The following is a 24,642-nucleotide window of genomic DNA, read 5'->3' on the forward strand; positions in this document are numbered from 1 at the left end:
AGGGCTCAGTGTGGCTCATCCCTGCTCTTTCTGCTCTTACTTCACAGAGTGGCAAAACGGTGTTGGCCAACTTCCTGACGGAATCTTCAGACATCACTGAATACAACCCCACTCAGGGTGTGAGGTGAGCCTGCCCCGTCTGCGGCTTCCCTGCCTGGGAGCTGAGCCTATCCCAAAGGCACATCCTAACCACAGTCCCGCCGCCCTGTGTGTGTTGTCAGGATCCTGGAGTTCGAGAATCCACATGTCACCAGCAACAACAAAGGCACGGGCTGCGAGTTCGAGCTCTGGGACTGCGGTGGTGACTCCAAGTGAGCTTCCTCTAACACAGCTCTGACAGGGCACAGGGAAAAGCCAGGGTCAGGTGTGGCTCAGTGGTAGAGCCCCTGCCTAGAATCTCCCAGTGAGAGGCTGGGGTGTGGCTCAGTGGTAGAACACCTGCCTAGAGTCCCCCAGTGAGGGGCTGAGTGTGGCTCAGTGGTCACCTGCCTAGAATCCCCCAGTGAGGGGCTGGGTGTGGCTCAGCAGTAGAGCACAGTGCTGCAGAAACTGAGGAGTGAGGGTCCCTGCCACTGTCCTGACTCCCTCTCGGCCACAGGTTTGAGTCCTGCTGGCCGGCCCTGATGAAGGATGCACATGGCGTGGTGATTGTCTTCAACGCTGACACCCCCAGCCACCTGAAGGAAATCGAGATGTGGTACTCCTGCTTTGTGCAGCAGCAGTTCCTCCAGGACAGCCACTGCATGCTGGTGGCCCACCACAAACCCGGCTCAGGAGGGGACAAGGGCGGCCTGGCTCTGTGTAAGCTCCTGAACTTGCTTTCCCTGCTTTTTCTCCAGCTTTTCAAGCATTTATCTCTGCACTTGTGAACATAGAGAAGCTAGATGATTTTGGAGACCATTGCTCAACCTTAAGTGTCATTCACAGGAAAGACATCCACTCTGGGGCTTTATTTTCACACTTATTTATGTGTGTGTCTGTGTATGTACATGTACTGTATACATATAGTGCTCATAGTCATGAATTAGCAGTAAGGGGCCTGTCTAGAGTGGCCCAGTGCGGGGCTGGGTGTGGCTCAGTGGTGGAGCCCCTGCCTAGAATCCCCCAGTGAGGGGCTGGGGTGTGGCTCAGTGGTGTAGCCCCTGCCTAGAACCCCCAGTGAGGGGCTGGGTGTGGCTCAGTGGTAGAGCCCCTGCCTAGAGTCCCCCAGTGAGGGGCTGGGTGTGGCTCAGTGGTAGGACCCCTCAGGGAGGACGGCAGGGCGGCCTGGGCTGTGGGAGCTGAGGAGCTGACCAGCCTGCTTCCCCCCAGCCCCGCCCCTCAACAAGCTGAAGCTGGTGCACTCCAACCTGGAGGAGGACCCCGAGGAGGTCCGCGCCGAGTTCATCAGGTACCTCAAGAGCATCATCAGCTCCCTGTCGGAGAGCAGGGACCGTGAGGAGATGCTCATCATCACCTAGCTCGCAGCTTCCGGGGCCGCCTCCTGACGCCACCGCCACCCGATGACCTCACCAGCCGCACACACGCCGCACACAGCACACACCCACACACGCACAGCCACTCACACACACACACCCACACACGCACACAGCACACACACACGTACACACGCACACAGCCGCTCACAGAGCACACACCCAGACACACACAGCTGCATGCACCCCTCCCTTGCCGGCTGCAGAAGAGTTTCTGCTCTGCTGGAGGTTCTCGGAAGACTCTGGCATGGGGGCTGAGGCAGGAGGCTGGAGAGTTCAAGGCCAGCCTGGGCGCCAGGGAACCCTGGTCCCAACCCTTCTCCAGAGCAAACGCTGCCTGTGTCACTGTCACCCCATAAACGAGTCCTCCCGCCTCGTGCTGTGTTTACCTTGATCTGTGCAAGTGTGCGCTCTCTGCTGTCCCCAGAGACCCGGCCTCAGGGCCAGCGAGCGGCCGGGGCGCAACCCAGGGTGAAGCCCAGACCCCTCACAGGTGAGAGACAGCTCTGTTGCACAGGCCTGACTGTGCTCCACACCTGGCCTCCACGCGCCCTGACGCCCCTGAGGCTCACACACGTGTGCACACGAGCACACGCTATAGGACTGCAGAGGGAATCAGGCTGGAGAGACGGCTCCAAAGCTAAGAACGCGCGCGGCTGCTCGTGCCCCGGCCCTGAGCTCAGCTCCCAGCACCCCTGGGCCGCTGGGCCTTTCCGTGGTCCTGGAGGGGACTTGCACACGAGCGTGCACACACTGTTGCTGTGCTAGAACACCGGGACAGAGCGACGCACAGAAGACTCTTAGGGCTCAGGCTGCCAGAGACACGAGGCCATCTCGGCAGGGAGGCGTGTGCCAGTGTGCAAACCAGACAGTGAGCGGGAATGGCACGTCTTTACACTCAGCCTCTCCTCCCAACTCCTAAGCTGCCCGCGGCCGGCAGCCCAAAGAGCCCCCAGCTGTGAGGGACACGACACTCCACACATCACACACAACACACCATATCACATCACACCACATACCACCTCACACCACACCACATACACATCATACGCCCCACAAACCACACCACACATCACACACAACACACAAACGGGTGTGCGAGGCTGAAGGCAGTCCCTAGGCCTCTGTCTTAAAAGCCAACACTAAGTGGCTGGAGAGATCGGCCACGCTTGCTGCTCTCGAAAAGGCCTTAATTTGGTTCCCAGCACCCACCTCGCAGCTCACAAACATTGTGAGCGCACGTCCGAGGACGCCCTCTTCTGGCTTCTGTGGGCGCTGCGCCATGCGCACACACACATACCCAGGCCAACACACACACGCACACGCACAGGCACACGCAGTCTAAGCCGCCTGACCCGCAGAGAGAATTCAAAGCCAGCCCAGGCAACTCAGTGAGATCCTGTCTAAAATCCAAAGAAGGCTGAAGCAGTGGCTGGGGCAGAGCGCTCCCTGGACTCTCCAGGGTGGGGCTGGGTCCCGCGCCGGCTGCAAAGTGCTTGCCTGACCTGACAGGCCCTGAATCCGGTCTCCACACACACCACAACTTTAACTGAGGGAAGGTGTTCCTGCCTTTAAATATGAAGGCTCCGACCGCTGCGGTTCCAGCCAGCGGCCTAGTGTGGCCACAGCTTCCAGTGCAGAGGGAAGGCTGCTGGCGCTCTGCAGTGAAAGCCACACGTCATCCGGCCTGCTCTCTCGTTCACTGCAATTCAGGCTTCTGAATTGTCTTGAGCTCTGTAGAGGCCGAGCTGGTCTCGAACTTCGGGTAACCTTGACTTCCTGATCCTCCTGCTCCACGATCCACATGCTGAGGTCACAGGCAGGCCCGTCTGTGCGGTGCTGCCGTGGGCTCCTGGGTTCCTGGCAGGCTCGTGCTCCACAGGCCTCCGCCCAGCACCCTGTGCAGCTTCACGGGGCTTGTTCTTCCCCTCAGGTCTGTGGGGTTCTAGGTGCTCAGCCCAGGGCTCCCCAGTGGCCTTACAGCCTTTCCTGCCAAGTTTCTACTTAGAACTCTGTTTCGGGGCCCCATCGAGAATGCGGGAACCGGGGGGTGGGGGGAGGGGTGTGTCCCAGTCAGTCCACTGCTGTGGAGCGAGCTCAGACCCCAGCCTCCGTGTGCAACACGCGTGATGGTGGCCTGCGGCACCTGCGCTTTCAGAGAGGGGCAGGTTCCCAGCGCTGACTACCAGCCCGTTAGCCAGACTGATGTGTGTGCGTGTGAACTATGGGGGTACTGGGGAGATGGCTTGGTGGCAAGCTGAGCAGCACACATCGGATTCCCAGCACTCACACACAGCCAGGAACCCAGGCATTCCCGGGGCAGGGGGCTCACAGCGGCGCCGGCTGAAGATTCAGTGGGGCCTATTCCGAAAACACAGACAGGAAATGAGGAAGATGGCGGCGCGGACCCGGACTGCCAACAGGCCAGAAGAGGGCCCGGTGTGCAGCAGAGGCCCGGCACTGACTCCTAAGTGCCGCCTCTTCGTGGGGAGATGTGGCAGTCCCCGCCTTGTATTCTTGTGTCCTGGAGTGGACATCCAGTTGAAGGCTAACTGCGAGAAAACAAGCCATTGGCACTCTTCAAGACTTCTTCCTGCGGAAGGGCTTCCCGCGTAGGTGTGGAGGGCGTCTGTCAATCTGCTGGCCACGGGTGACTTTGGTCTACTTTCGTGCACAACAAACCTTACAGGAAGACAGGCTGGCCGGCCACAAACTCCACTTAGGAAATGCAGGGTCTGAAACAGCTTGGAGGGTTGACCTAACGAAGAGGCTTGTGAGTACCAGTAACTCACAAGTACTTCTAAGGCAAATTCTGTGTTTGCTTCATCAAACAAGATGCAAGAGGAATTTTATCACCTTAAATGCGTTCCCAGTAACCAATGGACTACATTTCCCATGGTTCCTGGGGAAGCTTCGCTTGCACTTCCCAGAGGGCTGTTCGCCCTTTGATCTGGCCCTGAGCATCCCTTAGGGGAAAAAGAGGCTGTGTAACCGTCAGCATTATTTAAGTCACACATCGTATTCTGTTCTTCCACGTTCCGCTAACCCTGTTTCTGCCACTTCACTCGCTGGCCTCCGGAGCCCTAATAATCTGGGCATGGTCTCTGGCAACGACGCCGGTTACCAGGACGAGTCCTCGAAGCCGGAAGCTGTGCGTTCCGGAGCATTCTGGGAGTTGTAGTTCTGGTTCCCTCACGGGGTCCGGCCGGTCTGCTGGCCTCCTCCCACAGCAGAAGTGAGCATCAGCTGGCGGGAGCGCGTGGCCAGGGTGAGAGCCGTGAGGGCTGTCCGTCGCGCGCCTAGCCCACCGGCCCGGGTACCGGTTGCCGCTGGGAGCTCTGGGAAATGTAGTTGTTGGGCACGAGCAGCTGCCGTTAGCGGCGGGCCCCGGGGCCGCGCCGTGTCCGCGGCTCGGATGCGCCTTGCACGGTGAGCACACCACCCGTGGGACGGGAGACGGTAGAGGCCGCAGCTTCTAGCCCGTGCCGTGTACACAAGCTTACACACACACGTGAGCACACCACACACACAGCCAGCCCCGTATGAAAGAGGGGCCCGGGGTCTCCCCAAATCCCCAGCCCAGCCCACGGGCCGCGGTGTGCAGCGCTGCCGCCTTCTTGTGTTGTTTTCCGTCCGTGTTTGGGGCGAGGGCATGCCGGGGTTCAGGACTCGGCTCTTTCCGTTCACGTGTGGGTCTCGGGCTTTGGACTGAAGCAGTGATGACATTTACTGCTGAGCGATCTCACCACCGACCTTCTTGTTTGAAACAAGGTCTGTCCGTGTAATCCTAGCCTGGCTTAGAACTCCGCTCCCCTAGTCCTGGGATTGCAGGCTTTATGAATAAGTGAATAAATAGCCCGGCTGGTTGCACACGCCTGTGATTCCAGGGCTCAGGAGGCAGAGACAGGAGGGTGAAGGCTAATTTGAGGCTAGCCTGATCTACATGGCCTCTCTCTCACACAGACACACACACACACACACACACAGGATATGGCTGGCAGAGAGCTCCGACCACCAAGCCTAACGTCCTGAATTCGGCCCCCAGGAGCCACGTACCGAAGCCAGGCACAGAGGGCACACTTGGAATCCCCACACCGTGCCGTGCCGGGGAGGCACGCCGGGCAGAGCCGGGAGCTCGCTGGCCAGCCATCCCCGCCAAAGCAGGGTGCCGAGGGCCAGGTGGGCAGTGACTGAGAAAGGATGCCCGGGTCGGCCTCTGGCGGCCGTGCACCGTACACACATGAACAGGAGCCAGCGTCTGCACGCGGGTTCTGCGCTCCAACCCAGGCGTGGGAGGGAACCAGCCCTGGTCCAGACGCTTCCTTCACAGACATGCAAGTCCCATTTCCTTTAAAGCTCCCAGCCCTTCACAGGATAACGTTAAGGTGAATAATTTAGATTGTCTCTGAGATAAAGTCTGGAGGACTTTTCTTTTTCCCTCTGTGAGGGACGGAGTCCAAGAACGTTTGCATACAGAGCACGTGTTCTAAAGCTGCAGGAGCCCGGCGCTGAAGAGTTTCATAAGGCTGCAGCTTCTGATTTTACTCAGCCGTAGGTGCTTATGGTACGTGGGTATTGCTTTTCAGGACAGAAAGCTGTTCTGTGGTTGGGTGGGGACAGAGAAACGGCTCAGCAGTGCACGCCGCTCTCACAGAGTTCGGATCCTGGCTCCCACAGCGGGTGGCTCACGGCCCCTGTAACTCCACAGCCAGGGGAGCTGATGTCCTCTGCTGGACTCCGGGGGCACCTGCGCACACAGGTGCACGTACATTGGAAAGTACACTGGGGTGGGCGCAGCCGCACACCCACTGTCTCAGAAGCCCAGATGACAAGCTGCCGCAAGCTGAAGGCCAACCTGACCATCACAGTGAGAACCAGGCCAGGAAAGCAGAAAGGCCCTCTCAAAAAGAACAGACACAGCTGGGAACTGGGCCGCACACCTGTGACCCCAGCCCTTGAGGACAGGCAGGCGGAGCTGAGTTTAGGGCCAGCCTGGTCTATGTTTCTTAAAGGAGTGAGTGGGTCTTGGGATGCGTTCGCCCAGCATGCACAGCGTTGGGCCCCATCCCCACACCCCGCAATGCACATCGTGAGATGTGCCCGCCTGTAATCCCAGTTCTTGGAAAGTGGAGGCAGGAGGATCAGGACTTTAACGTTTTTCTTCAGATACATAGTGAGTTTGAGGCCAGCCTGGGCTACCTACACAGAAACCGTTGAGTGTCAGACTCCTGAAGCGGAGGACTTAGAGCTAAATCGTGAAAGAGAGGAGGTGTAAAGAGGACAGGGTGGGGAGGGGTCACCACGCCTCCCAGTGACCCTCCTTTCTCCTAGCGCCCCGTGTCCTGCTGCTGTTCACGTGGTGCCCTTCAGGATGCGCCTGGAACACGACCCCTGCAGTGGGAGCAAGCCCTCGCCACCAGCTTCAGATATGGTCCGGGAGCCGGTAAGAGCCAGAGCCACGGGGTCCTGCTGTCACCCCTCGCCAGCCCTGAGATCCGGGCAACCCAGACCTGTGGAGTCCCCCCACCCCCATCCCTGAGATCCGGGCGACCCAGACCCGTGCCTCGCACGGTCTGCTGGCCCCGCTCTGCTCTAAGGACCTGGAGGTGACCAGGGGAGCGTGAGGCCTGTCTGTCCCCGTGTGGCTTGTGTCCTCTGTCCCCTGAAGAGCTGCCGTAGAACCCCTTGCTGGGCTCCTGGTTGTGGCCCGGTGGCTTCCTAAGTCCCGAGAGCCGCCGTGTGGCTCAGGAGTGAGCTGTGGGCAGCCCCTCTGCCTGGCAGAGCCTGGGCTCGGTGCCCAGCGGGTCAGCCAGGTCCTTCCCGGGAGCACACAGGAGAGCCTGTCCCAGGCAGAGGCTGGGGTGAGGGCAGTGGATGGAGCTGGGTGTGGCGTTCACGCCTGATCCCTGCTCAGGAGGCAGAGGCGGGTGTGTGAGGTGAGCTCGGAAGGAACCTGATGGCAGCCAGGCTGCGCTCTGCTGCACAGCAGCCTGCGTGGGACTCCAGCGTCTCCGTGATTTCAGTGTCCTTGACTCCAGCCTCTCTCCACCTCCCGGGCCTGGTGACACACAGCTGCTGGCTAGAGTCCGGCTCCCGTGTGTGGCTGCACAGGCCGCTGCACAGCCTGGGCCAATTCTTTACCCTCTTTGAGCCTCTGTCTCTCTGTCTATGAGCATCAGACAAAATAGCAGATGAGGATTGGGGGTGTGGTGCAGTGGTTAGAACACGTGCCTAGAGACCCAGTGAGGGGCTGGGTGTGGCTCAGTGAGGGGCTGGGCTGTGCCTCAGTGGGAGAGCTCCCACCTCACACACACAAAGACTTGGGTGTGATCTTGATGCCCAGATCAAAACTTAACTTATGTGTAGGTTTAAATAAGTAGTAAGTGGGAAAGGCCTCACGAATTAGGGCGCTATCACATGGACATTCTCTCTGTCACTGTTGACTTGCGGGTTTTGAAACAGGGCTTCGCTGTGTAGAACAGGCTGCCCACAGTGTGGTCCTCCTGCCTCCGCTCCTGAGTGTTGGGGTCACAGGCGTGACTCCCAGGCTCACTCTCGATGGGGTCTGTTTGCTCTTTGCCCAGCAGCCGTCTCCCCCGCTGCCCTCCCTCTCCTGCCCTCGACCTGCCGTTGCCCAGGCCCCTCCCCAGCAAGACACCAAAGTCCCCTGTGGTCAGGGCAGTGCGCCTCCCTGGCTGGCAGAGGCAGCTGCTCCCTGACCCCCAGGACTCTGCCCCGGGCTCACGGAGCAGCCGCCACTGGGCCACCTGCCCAGCACGTGCCGGTCGCACCCTCCCCGCACCTGCGGGCCGCACCCTCCACTGGGTGCCAGCAGGGCTCAGTTCCTCCCAAAGCCCCGGCCCTCTCGCCCTCCCTCAGCGCATCCCACCTCACCCCCACGCCCTGCCAGGTGTGTGAGACAGAGCCGGTGAGCGTTCCCACAATTCGAAGCCACGTGAGCCGAGAGAAGAAAAGAGAAATAAAGTGTGACCTCGCTGAGCCTGCCCCAGCTTACAGCCTGCTTTAACCCTCTCTAGGCCTGTGTGGCCTGAGCGTCAGCCTTAAGCTGGAGACTGACACAGAGGGATGGGGGTGGCGAAAGACAGCACAGTGGCTACGTCCATGCTTGTCCCCAGGACCAGAGTTCACATCCCAGCACCGATGCTCCAAGCTGAGTTCACTCTGGAGCCTGAACCCCAGCCCCAAGGAAGGGTCAGAGAGGGGAGGATTGCTGGGAACTGCTGCCTCCAGGCTCAGGGCGTTACACTCAGACACAATGTACCCACGTGTTTTTAAAGATTTATTTATTATGTATACAGTGTTCCGACTGCATGTACACCTGCTCACCAGCAGAGGGCGCCAGATCCCACTATAGATGGTTGTGAGCCGCCATGTGGGTGCTAGGAATTGAACTCAGGACCTCTGGAAAAACAGCTGGTGTTCTCAACCTCTGAGTTTTCTCTGGCCCATAAATAACTTTTAAAAAATCTTTTTTCAAAAAGGCATGGCAGATTTTGCCTTTTTCCCCAGAATCCAGAGGCAGAGGCAGGCAGATCTCTAGGAGTTCAAGGCCAGCCTGGTCTACCTAGAGTGGTCCTGGCTTCAGGGCTGCATGGTGATATTCTGTTGGGGTGAGTGAGTGAGTGTGTGCATGGTCTGCTGTGGCTGTGGACCATGGCTCAGTAAGGCACCAGGGCTGGGGCAGGAGCTAACCCAGCGTGTGGGACTCCCTGGGCTCCGTCCACACAGCACAGACGTCCACACCTGCAGCCCACTGTTTGGGAGATAGAAGCAGGAGGATTGAAGTCTCAAGAGCGACCGTGGTGCTGGTTGTGGGGTGTGCTCCGGAGGCAGATGTGGGCGGGTCTCTGAGTTCGAGGCCAGCCTGGTCTACCCGGTGAGTCCAGGACAGCCAGGGCTACAGAGAGACCCTGTCTTAAATAATATTAATAATATTTACATAATAATAATAATAATAATAAAGTATTCTTAGCTGTGGAGAGTTTGGGGCCAGCCTGGGCTTCAGGAGACCTTGTCTCAAATGAATCAACGAACCCACAAAAGCCCTGATCCTGAGTGACTGGCTCAGCCTGTCGCTGTGCTTCGCAGGTACCGGTGCGCGGGCTTCCTCACGGACCTTTCTGTGGAGAGGCAGATCACGTTGGGATGTTGTTTTTAACACAGAAGAGTGGACCTTGGCGACTTTCTAACAGTCGGCCCGCGAGGGCCTTGGCAGATGCTCTGGGGAAGCCTACCGCCAGGGGCCTCCCCCTGAGCTGACTTCCCGGAGGGAAAGCCAAACCCAGCCGTCCAGAAAGATGCCGTTCAGAAAGATGCCATCAGAAAGACGCCATCAGAAAGATGCTGTCCATCTGGAAAGATGCTGTCCCAGAAAGATGCTGTCCAGAAAGATGCTGTCAGAAAGATGTTGTCAGAAAGATGCTGTCCAGAAAGATGCTGTCCCAGAAAGATGCTGTCAAAAAGATGCCGTCCAGAAAGATGCTGTCCCAGAAAGATGACATCCAGAAAGATGCCATCCTTTATGGATGCTGTCCAGAAAGATGCTGTCAAAAAGATGCCGTCCATAAAGATGCTGTCCCAGAAAGATGCTGTCCAGAAAGATGCTGTCCAGAAAGATGCTGTCCCAGAAAATGCTGTCCAGAAAGATGCTGTCCATCTGGAAAGATGCTGTCCCAGAAAGATGCCATCCCAGAAAGATGCTGTCCATCTGGAAAGATGCTGTCCAGAAAGATGCTGTCCAGAAAGATGCTGCCCAGAAAGATGCTGCCCAGAAAGATGCTGTCCATCTGGAAGGATGCTGTTCCAGAAAGATGCCATCCAGAAAGATGCTGTCCCAGAAAGTTGCTGTACCAGAAAGATGCTGTCCCAGAAAGTTGCTGTACCAGAAAGATGCTGTCCCAGAAAGATGCTGTCTGTCCCAGAAAGATGCTGTCCCAGAAAGATGCTGTCTGTCCCAGAAAGATGCCGTCCAGAAAGATGCCATCCATCTGGGAAGATGCCATCCTGGAAAGATGCCGTCTGTCTGGAAAGACGCTCCCCGCAGGAGGAGGGGGAGCTCAGCAGGCACAGGGTAAGTCCCTGGTGATGGGAGCATGGCGGGCCTGGGGCAGCTGGGTAGGCCTGGGGTCTGGGCGGACACAGTGCTGCGGGCCGGGAGAGAGAGCAGTGAGCCAGAGCATCAGGTCAGTCATTCTACCTTCCGTCCTCCCTGAGGGCTGAGGGGATGCTCAGGAGTGCTCCTGCTCTTGCTAAGGGTACGGGCTCGGCAAGCTCTCACATTGGGCTGTTCACAAGTACTGTAACCCCAGCTCCAAAGGAGCTCACACACACACACACACACACACACACACACACACACACACACACAGAGTTTTAAAGCAGCTGAAAGAAGGAAGAGTTGATCTAAGCATGCAGTCGAGTCGTGGTTCTCAACCTGTGGGTCGAGGCCCCTTGGGGAAGTGGGCTCAGATGACCTCTTCCCAGGGGTCACATATCGGATATTTACCATAAAAGTCCTCAGGGTTCTGAGGTGGCCTCAAAATGCTTTATGGGGGGTGGGGGTCGCCACAGGATGTGCTAAAGGGTCTCACGTGAGAACATTTGAGAACCACTGGATCACAGGGCCATCACGGCAGGGAAGGCCTGAGAGCTGGTGCCTGGGCCACGCACGTGCGCGTGCACACACACACACACACCCACACACACACACGCACATGCACGCATGCACCTAAAACAGCAGCACAGACCAGGGACTGAGCATGGAGAATTCGGATTCAAACAGCACTTCCTCGGAGTACGAGGAGTCCCTCTCCCCTCCGCCGTGTGACCCGGCAGAAAACCACACTTGGGTGACGACCGGTGCTGTGGAACGCCATGCCTGTGCTCAGGCCCCGGAGCGCCCGGCTGGAGTCTGCAGGCAGTGCAGGCTCATCACACACTTGACTGAAGCCATGTCCATTCCATGGGAGCATGCAGAGGGGCTGCAGAACGACACGTCTAGTGCCTCATGCCAAGGCTGGGTGCACACCCTGCAGGCCCGGCCCCCGGGAGACAGGAAGGCAGCTCTGTGAGTTCAAGGCCAGCCTGGTGTTCATAGTGAGCTCTAGGCCAGCTAGAGTGCTACAGCAAAGGGAAAAAAAAGTAAAAAAGTAAAAAAAAAAAAAGTGAAAAAAGTAAAGGGAGAGGAAAAAGGAGAAAAGGAGGAGTAAAAGAAAGGAAGAAAGAGAAAGAAAGGAAGAAAGAGAGAGAGAGAGAAAGGAAGAAAGGAAGAAAGAGAAAGAGCAAGAGAAAGGAAGGAGAGAAGGAAGGAAGGAAGGAGGAAGGAAGAAGGAAGAAGGAAGGCAGGCGGGCTGGTTGTGGGACCAGGCATGATGGCTCACGTATGGTCAGGAACTCAGTCGTGCGAAGCGGATGACTACAGTTGGGGGCCTGGGCTACCTAGACGAGGAGACGGCAGTGGCAGTTAGGGTTTCCTTACGGCTCCGGGGACCTCGCCAAGCAGACCTGTCACCTGCTTCAGAGGCCAGGGCCCCTTGTCCTGTGCCTGGCGCTGTGCCACTGTGGACCTGGAACCACGCCCTGTGACCCCTCACCCTGTGACCACACACTGTGATCCCACACTGTGACCCCTCGCCCTGTGACCCCTCGCCCTGTGACCGACCGGGGGCTGACAGGGGGGGTGGGTCAGGAAGCCTGGCCTTGGCGCTGGGTCGGGGAGTGAGGAGTGTGGGCCCAGGGCTGCTGTGGACAAGCCTGCCGCCATCTAGCCCCGCTTACGTCTGGTCCTTCATGTGTCACTTGTCTGTGTGGTGCATCTGTGCGGGTGAAGGCTGGAGGAGGCAGCTGGAGGCGGGGTCTCACGTGTGCTCCACGTGTGCTCCAGCTCTGGAGCCGGCCAGGTGATCCTTGCACTTCTGAGGTGCCCACGTCCTCTCCTCTGGGTTCGCAGGCGCCTCCTGCAGGGCTCAGTGTCGGCTCGGCGTCCCCGTCCGGCTGGTGCAGCACGCCCTGGGCCGCTAGGCTTCGCACCAGCCCCCGCTCTCCACGTGGCGCACACGCACACACGCGCACGCTCGCTCACTTTTGCAGTAGCACTTTTTTCTCTTTGAGAGAGGGTTTCTCTGAGCTCACACAGACCCCAGCGCCCGCCTCTGCTTCCCAGTGTCGCTCCCCAGCCGCAGCGCGGTCCTTACGGTCAACCTCATCTTCCCGTGACTTAGGAAAAGCCTTTTCCGTGTGGTGCTCTGGTGCCCCCACCCCCGCCAGCGCCCACACAGCGCTCACACCCGTACCCCTCCAGGGCCTGCATAGGTGAGGCTCCACGCCAGTGGCTGCCGCCCTGGATGCCTTCGCCTCGCACGCCTGCCGAGGGGGCCCATGGTCACTGGGAAAACACAGGCTGGTCAGCAGGAAAGCCGGGGTCACCGGGAAAGCCCGTGGTCACCGGGAAAGCCCGTGGTCACCAGGAAAACCCGGGCAGGTCAGCAGGCTGGCCTTGCTCTCTGGGCAATACTGCCCTTGGCCACAAGAGGGTGATATGTGTCCATGCATGCGCCTCACCAGCCTGCCGTCTGCCCAGGCACCTGGTGACTGTTCATCCAGGTCACCAAGCCCTCCCAGCTCACGCTCCCAGTTTCCCTTGGCAGTCCGGCAGGTGGGCTCTCGTGAGTGGGAGGTCCCGGTCTGCAGAGTTCCAGGACAGCCAGACAGGGTACACGGTGAAACCTTGGAGAGGGAGGGAGGGAGAGAGAGAGAACAGGGAGGGAGGGAGAAAGGAGAGGAGAGAAGAAGGAGGGAGGGAAAGAGAGAGGACAGGGAGAGAGGAAATGAAAGGAGAGAGAGGGGAGGGAAAAAAGAGAAGAAAGGAGAGGGAGAGAGGAGAGGGGAAGAGAGAAGAGGGAGGGGCAAGAGGGAGGAAGGGAAAAGGAGAGAGGAGAGGAAAGGAGAGGAAGGGCAGGAGGGTCCCTGGGGCGGCAGGCCACCCAGCCTAGCCTGATGGCTGACCACTGAGACACCCTGCCATAAGAGAGACAAGGTCAGGCCGGCCGGAGAGGTGGCTTCGTGGTTAGAGCGCTGGCTGCTGTTCCCGAGGGCCCACACAGCTGGGACTCCAGCCTCAGGGACCTGACAGCCGCACACAGACATACGTCCAGGTGAAACACCAACATACATAAAACAAGAACCAGAGGGTGTGGACGGCGCCGATAGATAAGGTCACACACACACACACACACACACACACACACACACACACACGGGGCGGGGGGAGGAAAGAAACCAGGAGGGGAAGGAGAGGGGCATCAGGCCTACACGGCAATAGCCCTGGCCGGGGCTTCTGCCCCATCCTTGGGTGGGAAGGGTGGGAAGGCCGTGTGAGTGTGTGTGCGCGTGTGTGTGTGTGTGTGTGTGTTTGTGCGAGCGCAAGCAGGGGAGGTCTCCCTACAAAGCTCTGGCTAGCCTGGGACTTGCTCTGTAGCCAGGATGGCCTCAGCCTGTGGTCAGCCCCCACCTCCCGGCCCTGGAGTCTGGGCTTCCCGGCCTGCACCACGGCCACCAGCTTCTCTCTGTCCTGGCAATCTTGGGGTTCACTTAGCTGCCAGGTCTGAGCATGTACAGTCTGGAATGGGCTTCCCTAGAGGTGGCCTTCCCAGAAGTCCATGCGGCCAAGGTGTCAGGCGGTCCCTCCTCCAGAGCCATCGCTCAGCTGCTCCTGAACCCTCTGTCACCCGCTCTGCCGCCTTCAGGCCGCCCGCTCTGCTGCCTGTCCCGTGGGGGCGGGGAGAGCTCAGGTTTGGCCTGAGCAGACGTGGCCACGTGCAGCTCCTACTGTGTCTTCCTTCCTTCTGTTTGGCTTTGTGTCTTTGTTTTGGTTTTGTCTGTTCTTTGTTATGGGTTTTTTTTTCTAGTTTTTGTTGTTGTTTGGGGGGGACGGGGTCTCTCTGTGTAGCCCTGGCTGTCCTGGACTCGCTCTGTAGACCAGGCTGGCCTTGAATTACAGAGATCCGCCGGCCTCTGCCTCGGGAGTGCTGGGGTCACAGGCGTCACCACCTCACCCAGCTCTTTGTTGTGCTTTTGAAACAGGGTCTTACATAACCGTGCTGGCCTCGAACCCCTGATCCTCCTCCGGCCGCCACCCCCTAAGTGCTAGGATCACACACCTGAGCCATCACGATTGACTGTCCAGCTCAGGCTGGCCGGGAACTAAGATCCCCCTGCCTCAGCCTCCCCTGAGTACTGGGCTTCCCGGCCTGCATACGTGCATACGTGGGATTCCAGGCCTACGTGGCCACATGCCTTTTATTTCTGACACTCGGATCAGCCGTGGCTGAGTGCTGCTGTGAGGACGCCTGGCACACAGGTGGCAGCCAGCAGGTCAGAGTTCCGTCTCCTCCTCCCTGGCGTGTCTCCTCTAACCCCTCCTCTGCAGCCTTTGGCATGTCCCCCTGGGATGCCTCCTGTAAGGGAAACCTCCGTCTTCCCTGCCTTGTGTCCGAGCACAGGCCGAGACAGGGCGGGTGCCCTGCCTGGAGCAGTGGCTGAGGCAGCCCCTGGCACCCGCTGCCAGGCCTTCCTGCCGCTTGCAGGCGGTGGAGGCTCTGGAGATGAGGCACTGGAGCCCACACAAGACCGAGGCACGGAGCTAAAGCCCCAGCACCGGGTGGCCCTGCGCGCCCGTGATCCCAGCGCCCGGGAGACAGAGGCAGGTGGATCTCTGTGAGTTCGAGGCCAGCCTGGTCTACAGAGCGCATCCAGGACAGCCAGGGCTACACAGAGAAACCCTGACTCAAAAAACAAAAAAGGACATATTTTCCTGAGGAATGAAGGGGAGGGACCTGAGGGAAAAGGGGGCTCCAGGGACCAGCCTGGATCTTCTCTTCTGCACAGGGGCAGAGACTCAGTCTACCCCACAGCTGCGGCAGGGCGGCAGGCCCTCTGAAAGCCGGCCATGTGTTCCCACCCCACCCCTGCCTGCCTCCCTGGCGTGCTGGGCTATCCTCGTGTCTATAAAGTCACATGTGACCTTGGACTTCCAACCTTCCTCTCTCTGCCTCCCAGTGCTGGGCTCACGGGAATGCATGTGCCAAGCTGATATGGATAGAACCGGACCCTGTGCCCTAGACTGCACCCCAGCCACTGTTGGCCATCAGAGGCATCGTCTCCATCACCCAGGCTTGGCCCAGACCCTTTCCTAAAATTGATTTATTTATGATAGTGCTTTCTCGTTACAGCTGTTTATTGGGGGCTGGGCGAGTCTTGCTGTGTGGGTGGGGAAGTCGGTTTTCTCCTTCCTGCGGGTGGGACTGAGGATCGGGCCAGGCGTTGGCTTGGCTGGCAGATGCTCCAGCGCCTGCTCCTTGCCTCGGCAGCCCGGGCCTGCGTCAGCACACCTGGCTGTCATTAGCTGAGCGGGCCAGCAGCGCTGTCTAAATCCGTCTCCTGGCCGTGGCTTTCACTGTGTGAACACTTTTGGGCCTGAGTGCCGTTCTCCTGGGCCTTCTTTGGCTTCTCTGTCGTGTGAGACGGGAGCGCCTCTGCTTCGTCACAATGACGCTGCCTGCCTCTTCCAGCCGGAACCGCAGCTGATGAATAAGGCTTGATTTGTCCCCCACGCCACCCCCATGCCTCCATTCAAAGGCTTTCACTCCAGACGAGCCCTGGAGCTCCGCTTCTTCACATGGCGGATGCCCTCTGCAGAGCTGAGTGCTGACGTGGCCTCCAGCCTATTCCGGGGCTGTGCCTGCCCCCCTCCCTCCTGTGTGCACCGGAGTCTCTCCCGTGTGGATTGTGGAATGAATGGAAATTTTCCCTTATCCATGGTGTTCAAAGACTCCCTCTGCCGCAAAACTTGCTCGTTTGCTTCTGCCTCCCATCCGAATGTCTGGGCAGAGTGTGGCCCAGAGTGAGGACCAGGCCGTGAGTGTGAGGACCAGGCCATAGAGTAAGGACCAGGCCATGAGTGTGAGGACCAGGCCATAGAGTGAGGACCAGGCCATGAGTGTGAGGACCAGGCTGTCAGAGTGAGGACCAGGCTGTCAAGAGTGAGGACCAGGCCATGAGTGTGAGGACCAGGCTGTCAGAGTGAGGACCAGGGCCGTGAATGTGAGGACCAGGCCGTGAGTGTGAGGACCAGGCCGTGAGTGTGAGGACCAGGCCGTGCTGCAGTTGCTGTCAGAACACCACAAACAAGGCAGCCTGGGAGAGGAGTTCTTCCTTTGTCCACGGGCTCAGCCCACCGTCTGGGGAAACCAGGGCAGGAGCTGACGCAGAGGCCATGGGCAGTGTGGCTGGCTTCCTGCGTTGTTCAGCTCCCTTACATGTCCCAGGACAACTCTCAAACTGGTCATTCCCCTGCCTCAGCCTGCTGCTTGCTGGCAGGTGTCTGGCTCTCTGCCCATCTTTCCAACCTGTCCAAAGCCCACCTCCTCCCAGGAGCCCTGGCCTTGACACCTTCCTGTAAAAATCTGATGTCTGCAATGTTCTCTACAATTCAGTTCTGCCTCCTTTTCTTCCTTGGCTGCAGGGTTGACACTGTCGGACAGCGCATCTGTCCTTTGCCTTCTCCATGGACCTTCACAACACTACGGAGCGCCTCGGGCTTGGTAACTGCGCCACCGAGGGAGCTGCGCTCCGAGGGGATGGCGCTGGCCATTTGCCTCTGGAGAGGAAGCCCGCCTTTCTCAGCCGGTGTCCCGCCTTTCCCTTCCAGGGCAAAGGAAGGAAGGAATTTCACATTGCTTCCTGTCTTTCCTAAGCCCTGGGCAGCTGCCTTGGCTCATGCAGTGGCAGGAGGCCCGGTCCCTGCCCTCTGCCGCCCGGTGGCCCTCTGCCGCCCAGTCCCTGCCCTCTGCCGCCCGGTGGCCTCTGCTGCCCGGTCCCTGCCCTCTGCAGCCCAGTCCCTGCCCTCTGCAGCCCAGCGGCCCTCTACTGCCTGCTGTCAGTTGGAGTTGTGCTAGAACCTAGGAATGACCTTGGGAGGAAGGGGCAGGGAGTGTGAACCCACCACACCCAAGCTGGGAGGGGCTGGCTGGGGCCCACCCATGTGGACTTGCTGAGAGGAAGTGCCTGAGCAGGCAGTTTATGAGGGAACAGTGGAGAGAGGGGTGCTCTGAGCTCCGCAGTGGGCTCATCTCTCCCCGAGCCCACCTTGTTGGGTTTAAATTTCTCGTCTAGTGTGTAAAGGGTTCGTGAAGGGGTCGGGCTGTAGCTCAATTGGTAAGGTGCTCGCCTAGCATGCGGGGCCCCAGCTCCTTCCGCAGACCAGGCATGGGGGAGCATCCAGCCCTCGGGGACACGTGGGCAGGGCAGCGGGTGCCTGGCGGCGGCCGTCCTGCCTGCGGTCCTGCCCGCGGTCTCCAGGATCCTTGCTCCCGGCCTGGAGACCTGTTGCTGGGAAGTATTGGTGAAAGTCTCTAGACAGTCTTTCTGCTGCTCCCGGGATGACTGTTCCAAGCCACATTCAACAAGAAATAGCCTGAATGGGCCCAGGACACAGAAGTTGAGGAGACGCCGGCCCTCGAGGCCCAGGATGAGGTGACCCAGACCCCGGGAGCTGCTGGCTCCACAGGCAGCCCAGGAAGCTGACCTTAGCAGCACACACCCGTAATCCCAGCACTTAGGACGCAGAGGCAGGGCAGCCAAGAGTTCAAAGTCATCCTCGGCTACAAAGTGAGCTTGAGGCCAGCCTGGGCAGCATCCTTGAAATCCTTTCTCAAAAACAGTAGAAAAGAAGGCCGGCTGCCAGCTTCCCCTGCAAGGCCCTGGCTCCCAGCTGTCCTCTGCAGTGGCTGGGTGGTCCCTGAGGTCCCTGAGGGCCTCTGTGCCAGTCCCCATCTCTCTTAGTTCCTAACTTGTCAGTGCTCCCAGTGGTCGGCAGGCAGAGCCTCATTTAATCTTCTCAACAAGCTTTGGGCTAAGTCTTCGGGGCCTCGTGTTACACCTGAGGGAAACCAGTGTAGAGAGCATACTCAGACTCACCCAGCTCCCGAGGGAGCACCAGGGCCCAGCCGTCCTCCAGCAGTGCTCCCGAGAGCCCCGAGTTGGCGGGAAGCAGCCTGCTTTCTGGATTCTGCGGCCTTCGAAAAGGCCACGCTTCCACAGTCTCTCCATCATCCTGCCAGACCTGCTTTAAGGAGTGCTCGTGTGTGGCACGCAGCGGCGCCTTTCTGCACATGTGTCCGTGGGGGGGGGGGGTCCCAAGTGGGGCAGGAGCGAGCTCTGCTTAGGCTGACGATCTGGAGGCTGCGACTCTGCTGGGCCGGCTGGAAGGGCCGTGGGGTCCAGCAGGCCTCTGCCTCTGCCTGGCTCCTGGCCCTTGACGTCGCCCGGCTAAGCTGTCTGGGCCGCAGCGTCAGCCTGTCACTCTTCAGCCGGGGCACCCGGTGGGCAGGACCGCGCACCCGAGACTCCGCCTCTGCACACCAGCCTTTGGACCGGAATCTAGCACAGGCTGGCCAGCGCTTCTCACGTCCTTTGACTCAAACCTGGAAGGAAACCCAGTCAGACCCGTTAGATTCCCCGCCCCACCGCCCGTTCTTGGAACAGACTGACGTGATGTAGCAAGATGTCACGGGGTAAGAAGGGCTTCAGTGGTCTAATGATTTGGCCAAAATCACAAGGAAGGAGAGTTAGTGAGGAGCTAGGAAACAAGTTTATGATGTGGAGGAAATCCACTCACTGTGGAAGAGAGAACAAACCTTTCTTTGGAACAAAGGAAAAGGCGAGAAAGCTTAGAGTGGGGCCACGCTCGGAGCCGCCCTCTCCTGTGCAGGGCACTGTAGCAAGCTATTTTTTGCTTTTGCTGTTGATTGACTTACAAGTGCTCATGTGATTCAGTTCTGCTCATACACTTGTGGGAAAATGTTTGGGACCGTCTCAAGTCCATAAGGCAATGAGACAGCCAGACAGGGATGACAGGACAGACGAGCAGGAGGGTCACTGGTGAAGCTGCTGAGCCGCGACCCCTTCCTGGAAGCCCCCCTCCATGCCTGCGTGCCACGCAAGCCTCCTGTCTCCGGTCACCTCCTGCTGGAGGCCTGAGACACCCCTAAGCCGTTCCTTCTCCCCCCTTTTCCCACTGCCACGCTGTGGAGAAAGCGGCCTGAGCGTCAGGCAGAGAAGCCCTACTCTGGTGATAGGAGGCCGACAGAGGAGGCAGGAGCTGTCACGGCCTCAAGGACAACCCTGGTGACCCACTGGACACAGGCTGGGAGGGATAATTCTGGAAGTTTCCATATGCCCAAGTCTCCTCACGAAGGGCTGAGGACTGATTTGGGGGCTCATGCCTGAGATCCAGACCTGGGCCGGGCAGAGTGTGGGTTAGGGGACGCGGCCGTGCGGGAGCCAGCAGTGTGCGCTGCCTCACCCTCCTCTGTGCTCGGGCCTGTGTCTCCATTATCTCCACTCTCTCCCTTTTTCCTGCTGCCTTTGGTTCAAGTGAAAGCAGGAGCCAGGTGCCCCAGCCAGCCCGTGTTCCTCTCCCACGGCTCAGCGCTGGGAGACAAGGCTGGCTGTGGGGCTCAGGATGCTGGACTGGTGGCACACGCTTGTAATCCTATCCCTTGGAGGTGGAGGCAGGAGGGTGAGGCCAAGATCATTGGAGAAGCTGAACTCAAGGCCTGGCCCTTCCTCCTGGAGCCTCTGTGCTCGAAATAAAAAAGCCAGGCTTCCCCGGCCTCAGAGGCCGGCAGATTCGTTAGCCCGTTATGAGCAGACTCCAGGAAAAGCTCCCAGAGGGCCCGGCCGGCATGTTAAGTCAGTGAGAAACTGGGATGCAGGTTCGGGCACAGCCTGTAGTGTGGCCTTGTGCGGCCCACTGGGCCCCAAGTGCCAAGGCCAGTAGCTCACACGTCTACTTTAGACCTCAGTTGCTCAATGGGAATAAACTAAATAAAACCAACAAAGAATCTCAGAGATGAGTCACCAGATGAAAAGATAACTCATGTGAGGTAGGAAAAGGAATGAAAGCTTTGGGTGGGGGTGAAGAGGCAAAAAGGAAAGGTTTAAATATGACAGAATTAAGGCCTTTGCTCCCCACTCCAGATTTTATATGTACAGTACTGGAGACTGAACCTTGGACTTCACACACTCTGGAAAGTGCTCCACCACTGAGCCACACCCCAGCCCCTCACTGGGGGATTCTAGGCAGGGGCTCCACCACTGAGCCACACCCAGCCCCTCACTGGAGGATTCTAGGCAGGGGCTCCACCACTGAGCCACACCCAGCCCCTCACTGGGGGATTCTAGGCAGGGGCTCTACCACTGAGCCACACCCCAGCCCCTCACTGGGGGATTCTAGGCAGGGGCTCTACCACTGAGCCACACCCAGCCCCTCACTGGGGGAATTCTAGGCGGGGGCTCTACCACTGAGCCACACCCCAGCCCCTCACTGGGGAATTCTAGGCGGGGGCTCTCCACTGAGCTGTGCCTCCAGCTCTCTCTTGATTTTGAGACAAGGTCTTACTGAGTTGCTTAGGCTGGCCTGAACCTCACTCTGTAGCCCAGGCTGGCCTTGAACTCTCATTCTTCCTCCAATTAGCTCTACTAAGTCACTGGAATTATAGACTTACCTCATACCAAGCTGTTGCTAACACTTTTAACCCAGTCTCCTCCAGCCCTAAAGGGCTATCTTAGTATTCTCTTAAAACCCGTGAAGAAACGGCAGCTCTCTCCTGTCTATCCACATGAAGGTTTGATATGCAGCAGCCACGGGGGTTCTGGCCCCTCCCACAGCCCTCAAGGCTGTCGCTTTCCTGTGGGTTCTCTGACGAGAAGCACTGGCCCTCCGCAGGTCTCCCCTGCCGGTTTCTCTTGTCGCACACTTCTGTCTGGGCATGGCTGTGTCCATTACTTGTGGTTTCGGGTCTGCCTGACTTGGCTGGTTCCGGGGACAGGCGAGCTCAGGTTCCGGCTCTGGCTCCCGGGGTCCCGTCTGCCACGGACCCCAGCGCTCGCTCAGCGGCTTCGCAGCCTAGGGCTTCTCTCCAGTGTGAATTCTCTGACGTTGAATGAGTTCAGGCCCCGTGCGGCGCTGTTGATGGTATCTAGCCGGGCGCAGGGGCGCCGGGACCCTCGGGCCGCCGGCAGGGCGCATGTTGGAACAGTGCTCAGTGAGTCGGGAGGCCCCAGGGAAACTGCGTTGTGTCCACAGCAGTTGGCGCTGCTCGGGCCGCTGGGCCACACTGAGGCCGCCCGGCTGGAGGTTTGGCCACCCCGACTCTTGTTGGCTTTGGAGTTGGGGTCTCTCCGTGTAGCCCTGGCTGTCCCGGACTCACTGCAGACCAGGCTGGCCTCGAACTCAGAGATCTGCCTCTGCCGCCGGAGTGCAAGTGCAGGGATCAAAGGCGTGCGCCGCGGCTGGCGCCACCAACTCTTAAACCACACTTAGTTGCAGAAAAGCGTGTTTGGGCTGTTCCTACCAGTACAAGCGTTGTAACGGTGAATAAACCTGATCCAGACTTGAGGCTTGACCACACTTATTTCTAAAAGAGATTTGGCCTTTGTGGAGGGTTTGGTGGGTATGTGTGTTCACGTGTGTACAGGTCACAGCTCCACCTTGGTATTCCTACAACACAGTCTACACTCTTCCCAAGCCGTGGCTTCTCTCCAGTCTATGGCCCACCAAATAGGCCAGTCGGGGGCCAGGGCTACCCAAGATTACAAGCTCGCCGCACGCCAGGCCTCTACCTGGGTTCTAAGGTCGCGAGCACCTGCGCGCCGATGGCTGCCCATGACGCTGCTGCTCCTGCCTCAGGCTCCTTTGTGCTGAGGCGGCAGGTGTGTCGCCCAGCCTCCCTGTGCTTGCTCATAGCCCTCATGCTTTTTCTAAGTTAAAACTTCAACTTTATTAAAGAACCTGCCTAGAGTCCCCCAGTGAGGGGCTGGGGTGTGGCTCAGTGGTGGAGCCCCTGCCTAGAATCCCCCAGTGAGGGGCTGGGTGTGGCTCAGTGATAGAGCACCTGCCTAGTGTATGCATGGCCCTGGGTTGGATCCAAGTAGAGAAAGTGCCGACTTTTCCCCGCTCCTGTGATTATCTAATGTTTCAACACCATCTAATGAATACCTTTCCCAACCACTTTGAAATTCTGCCTGTGTTGTTAATTTCCTGTTTAAGTTCGCTCTTTCCTCAAATCTGCTTGAACCTTCTCCAATACCTAATTATTTTACTGTGTAATTTGCTTTTGTATCTGATATGATTGCCCCCCTCTTTGCTGTTTTAAAGTTCACACAGTGCAACAGCAGCCAAGATGGAGCTGAGGAGTCACCCTGAGGTTGAAGAGAATTCTTAGCAAGCGGTTAACCTGTGACCATCTGTGCACAGGGACAAGGTCCTCGGTAAAATGAGAAAGGTGAAGCGTAACTGGAAAAAAGCAGCGCCAGGCAGAGAGTCGCAGGCCTTTGATCCCAGCACTCCAGAGGCAGAGGCAGGGACTCTCGGGGTTTGAGGACAGCCCGGGCCACACAGGAGCACTCCGCCATGTCCGCCGTGTCTGGAGCTGTGCGAGGTGCTCCCTACAGGGTGAGCGCGCTTTCTTTTAACAGATTCTTTTCTCCACACTGGATTCCTGGGAGCGTTTTTGTTAAAAACTGTTTTCGGTGACTGTTGATGAGAGTCCTAGTTCCCAGCTGCCGTCACACAGCCTTGGCGGCGTCCCCGGCTGGCGGCCGCACAGGCCTTGGCGCGGCCTGCTGCCCTGCCCTTCTGTGTCCTGGAAACAGCTGGTGACAGGCCGCGCCGAGTCCGCCTCCTCTCAGGCCTCCCCTCTCAGGCGGGGCTGTGAGGGAGTCGTGCACGCTGCCCTGGCCTCAAGCTCTCCGCGGACGAGCCACGGCCTGGGACGAGTGTGTCAGTGCCCGCAGATGAGCCACAGCCTGGGACGAGTGCGTCAGAGTGGCCGAGCCACGGCCTGGGACGAGTGTGTCAGTGCCCGCACACCAGCCACGGCCCGGGACGAGTGTGTCAGGGCCCGCACACCAGCCACGGCCCTGCACCATGTGAGGGTGGTTCGTGTCTTTGCTAGGTTTTGTGGGTTTTGTTTCTGAGACATCTCTCTGTGCAGCCCTGGTTGTCCTAGACTCACTCTGTAGACCAGACTGGCCTTGAACTCACAGCGATCCTCCTGCCTCTGCCTGCCGAGTGCTGGGATCACGGGCATGCACTGCACCCGGCCTCTGTGTTTTCTTAGAGATTGTTTTTATGTTGTGTGGAGCAGACTTTTGCCTGCTCGCGGTGTGCTTCCCCGTGCCCGTGCCCGTGAAGGCCTTTTAACGGGGCTCGGGACCCGGGCTGGGGTCAGGACTGCCGAGAGCTGCCGTCAGCTGCTGGGGTCTGAGGCTGTCCTGGCCGAGCCATCCCTCCTGCCGCAGCACAGTTCTGAGTACATCAAACAAGTGTGCGAGTGGGTGTGTGCGTGGCTGTGTGCGTGCACATGCGTGCGTGCGTGCGTGCGTGCACACCTGTGCAGGTCTGCATATGTGCGCGTGGTCCTCTGCCCTCCCTCTCCTCCCCATCGTCCTTCCTGTCTCTCCTCTGCCTCAGCGGCCCCACATCACCGTCGGGAAAGTATTTCCCAGTTCACTTACCCCAGCACGCACGCGCGGCGAGGAGGGGCGTGACGGCTGGGCGAGCGGTCAGCGCACACCTGCTCGCCTCAGGGGCCCGCAGCGGGGCTGGAGGCGATGGGTCAGGCCTAGCGGTGCTCGTGCACAAGCGGGTGATCTGCGTTCGGACCCCACAGCGAGGGCCGCTGCCTCGGGACAGCCTGTGCCAGCCAGGGCTGCGAAGGAGAACGCAGGGCCTCTGCGCCTGCCAGTGTGGGCAGCACTCTATGCGCACGCGCACACACACACGCGACACTCAGCACAGATCTTAGAAACTAAACTCGTGTGTTGGCGCTTTGTCACTCTGACGAAAGGCCTGAGACAGTCACGCTCGGGTCTCAGGCTGCCAGGGAGCAGGTGGGAGGACACGGCTGCTCCCCCCACGGCGGCGGGAGGACACGGCTTCCCCCCCAGCAGTGGGAGGACACGGCTGCTCCCCCCCAGCAGTGGGAGGACACGGCTGCTCCCCCCACGGCGGCGGGAGGACACGGCTGCCCCCCCAGCAGTGGGAGGACACGGCTGCTCCCCCCCAGCAGTGGGAGGACACGGC

At 59.1% G+C, this 24,642-nt stretch overlaps 1 protein-coding gene across 2 annotated transcripts in view; it reads left to right on the plus strand.

The window, feature by feature from the left end:
* Ift22 (intraflagellar transport 22) overlaps positions 1–1,869 on the plus strand; it is a 3,785-nt gene extending 1,916 nt beyond the window's left edge. For both annotated transcript variants that reach the window (XM_021664086.2, XM_060367902.1), the window contains exons 2-5: positions 48–124; positions 222–311; positions 599–801; positions 1,312–1,869. In XM_021664086.2, coding sequence (XP_021519761.1) covers positions 48–124; positions 222–311; positions 599–801; positions 1,312–1,460 — 519 coding nt within the window. In that variant the 3' untranslated portion in view covers positions 1,461–1,869. The remainder of the gene's footprint in view (positions 1–47; positions 125–221; positions 312–598; positions 802–1,311) is intronic.
* The last annotated feature ends 22,773 nt before the right edge of the window (positions 1,870–24,642 follow it).

This window comes from Meriones unguiculatus, chromosome 15 (assembly GCF_030254825.1).
Source record: "Meriones unguiculatus strain TT.TT164.6M chromosome 15, Bangor_MerUng_6.1, whole genome shotgun sequence".
NCBI lineage: Eukaryota > Metazoa > Chordata > Mammalia > Rodentia > Muridae > Meriones > Meriones unguiculatus.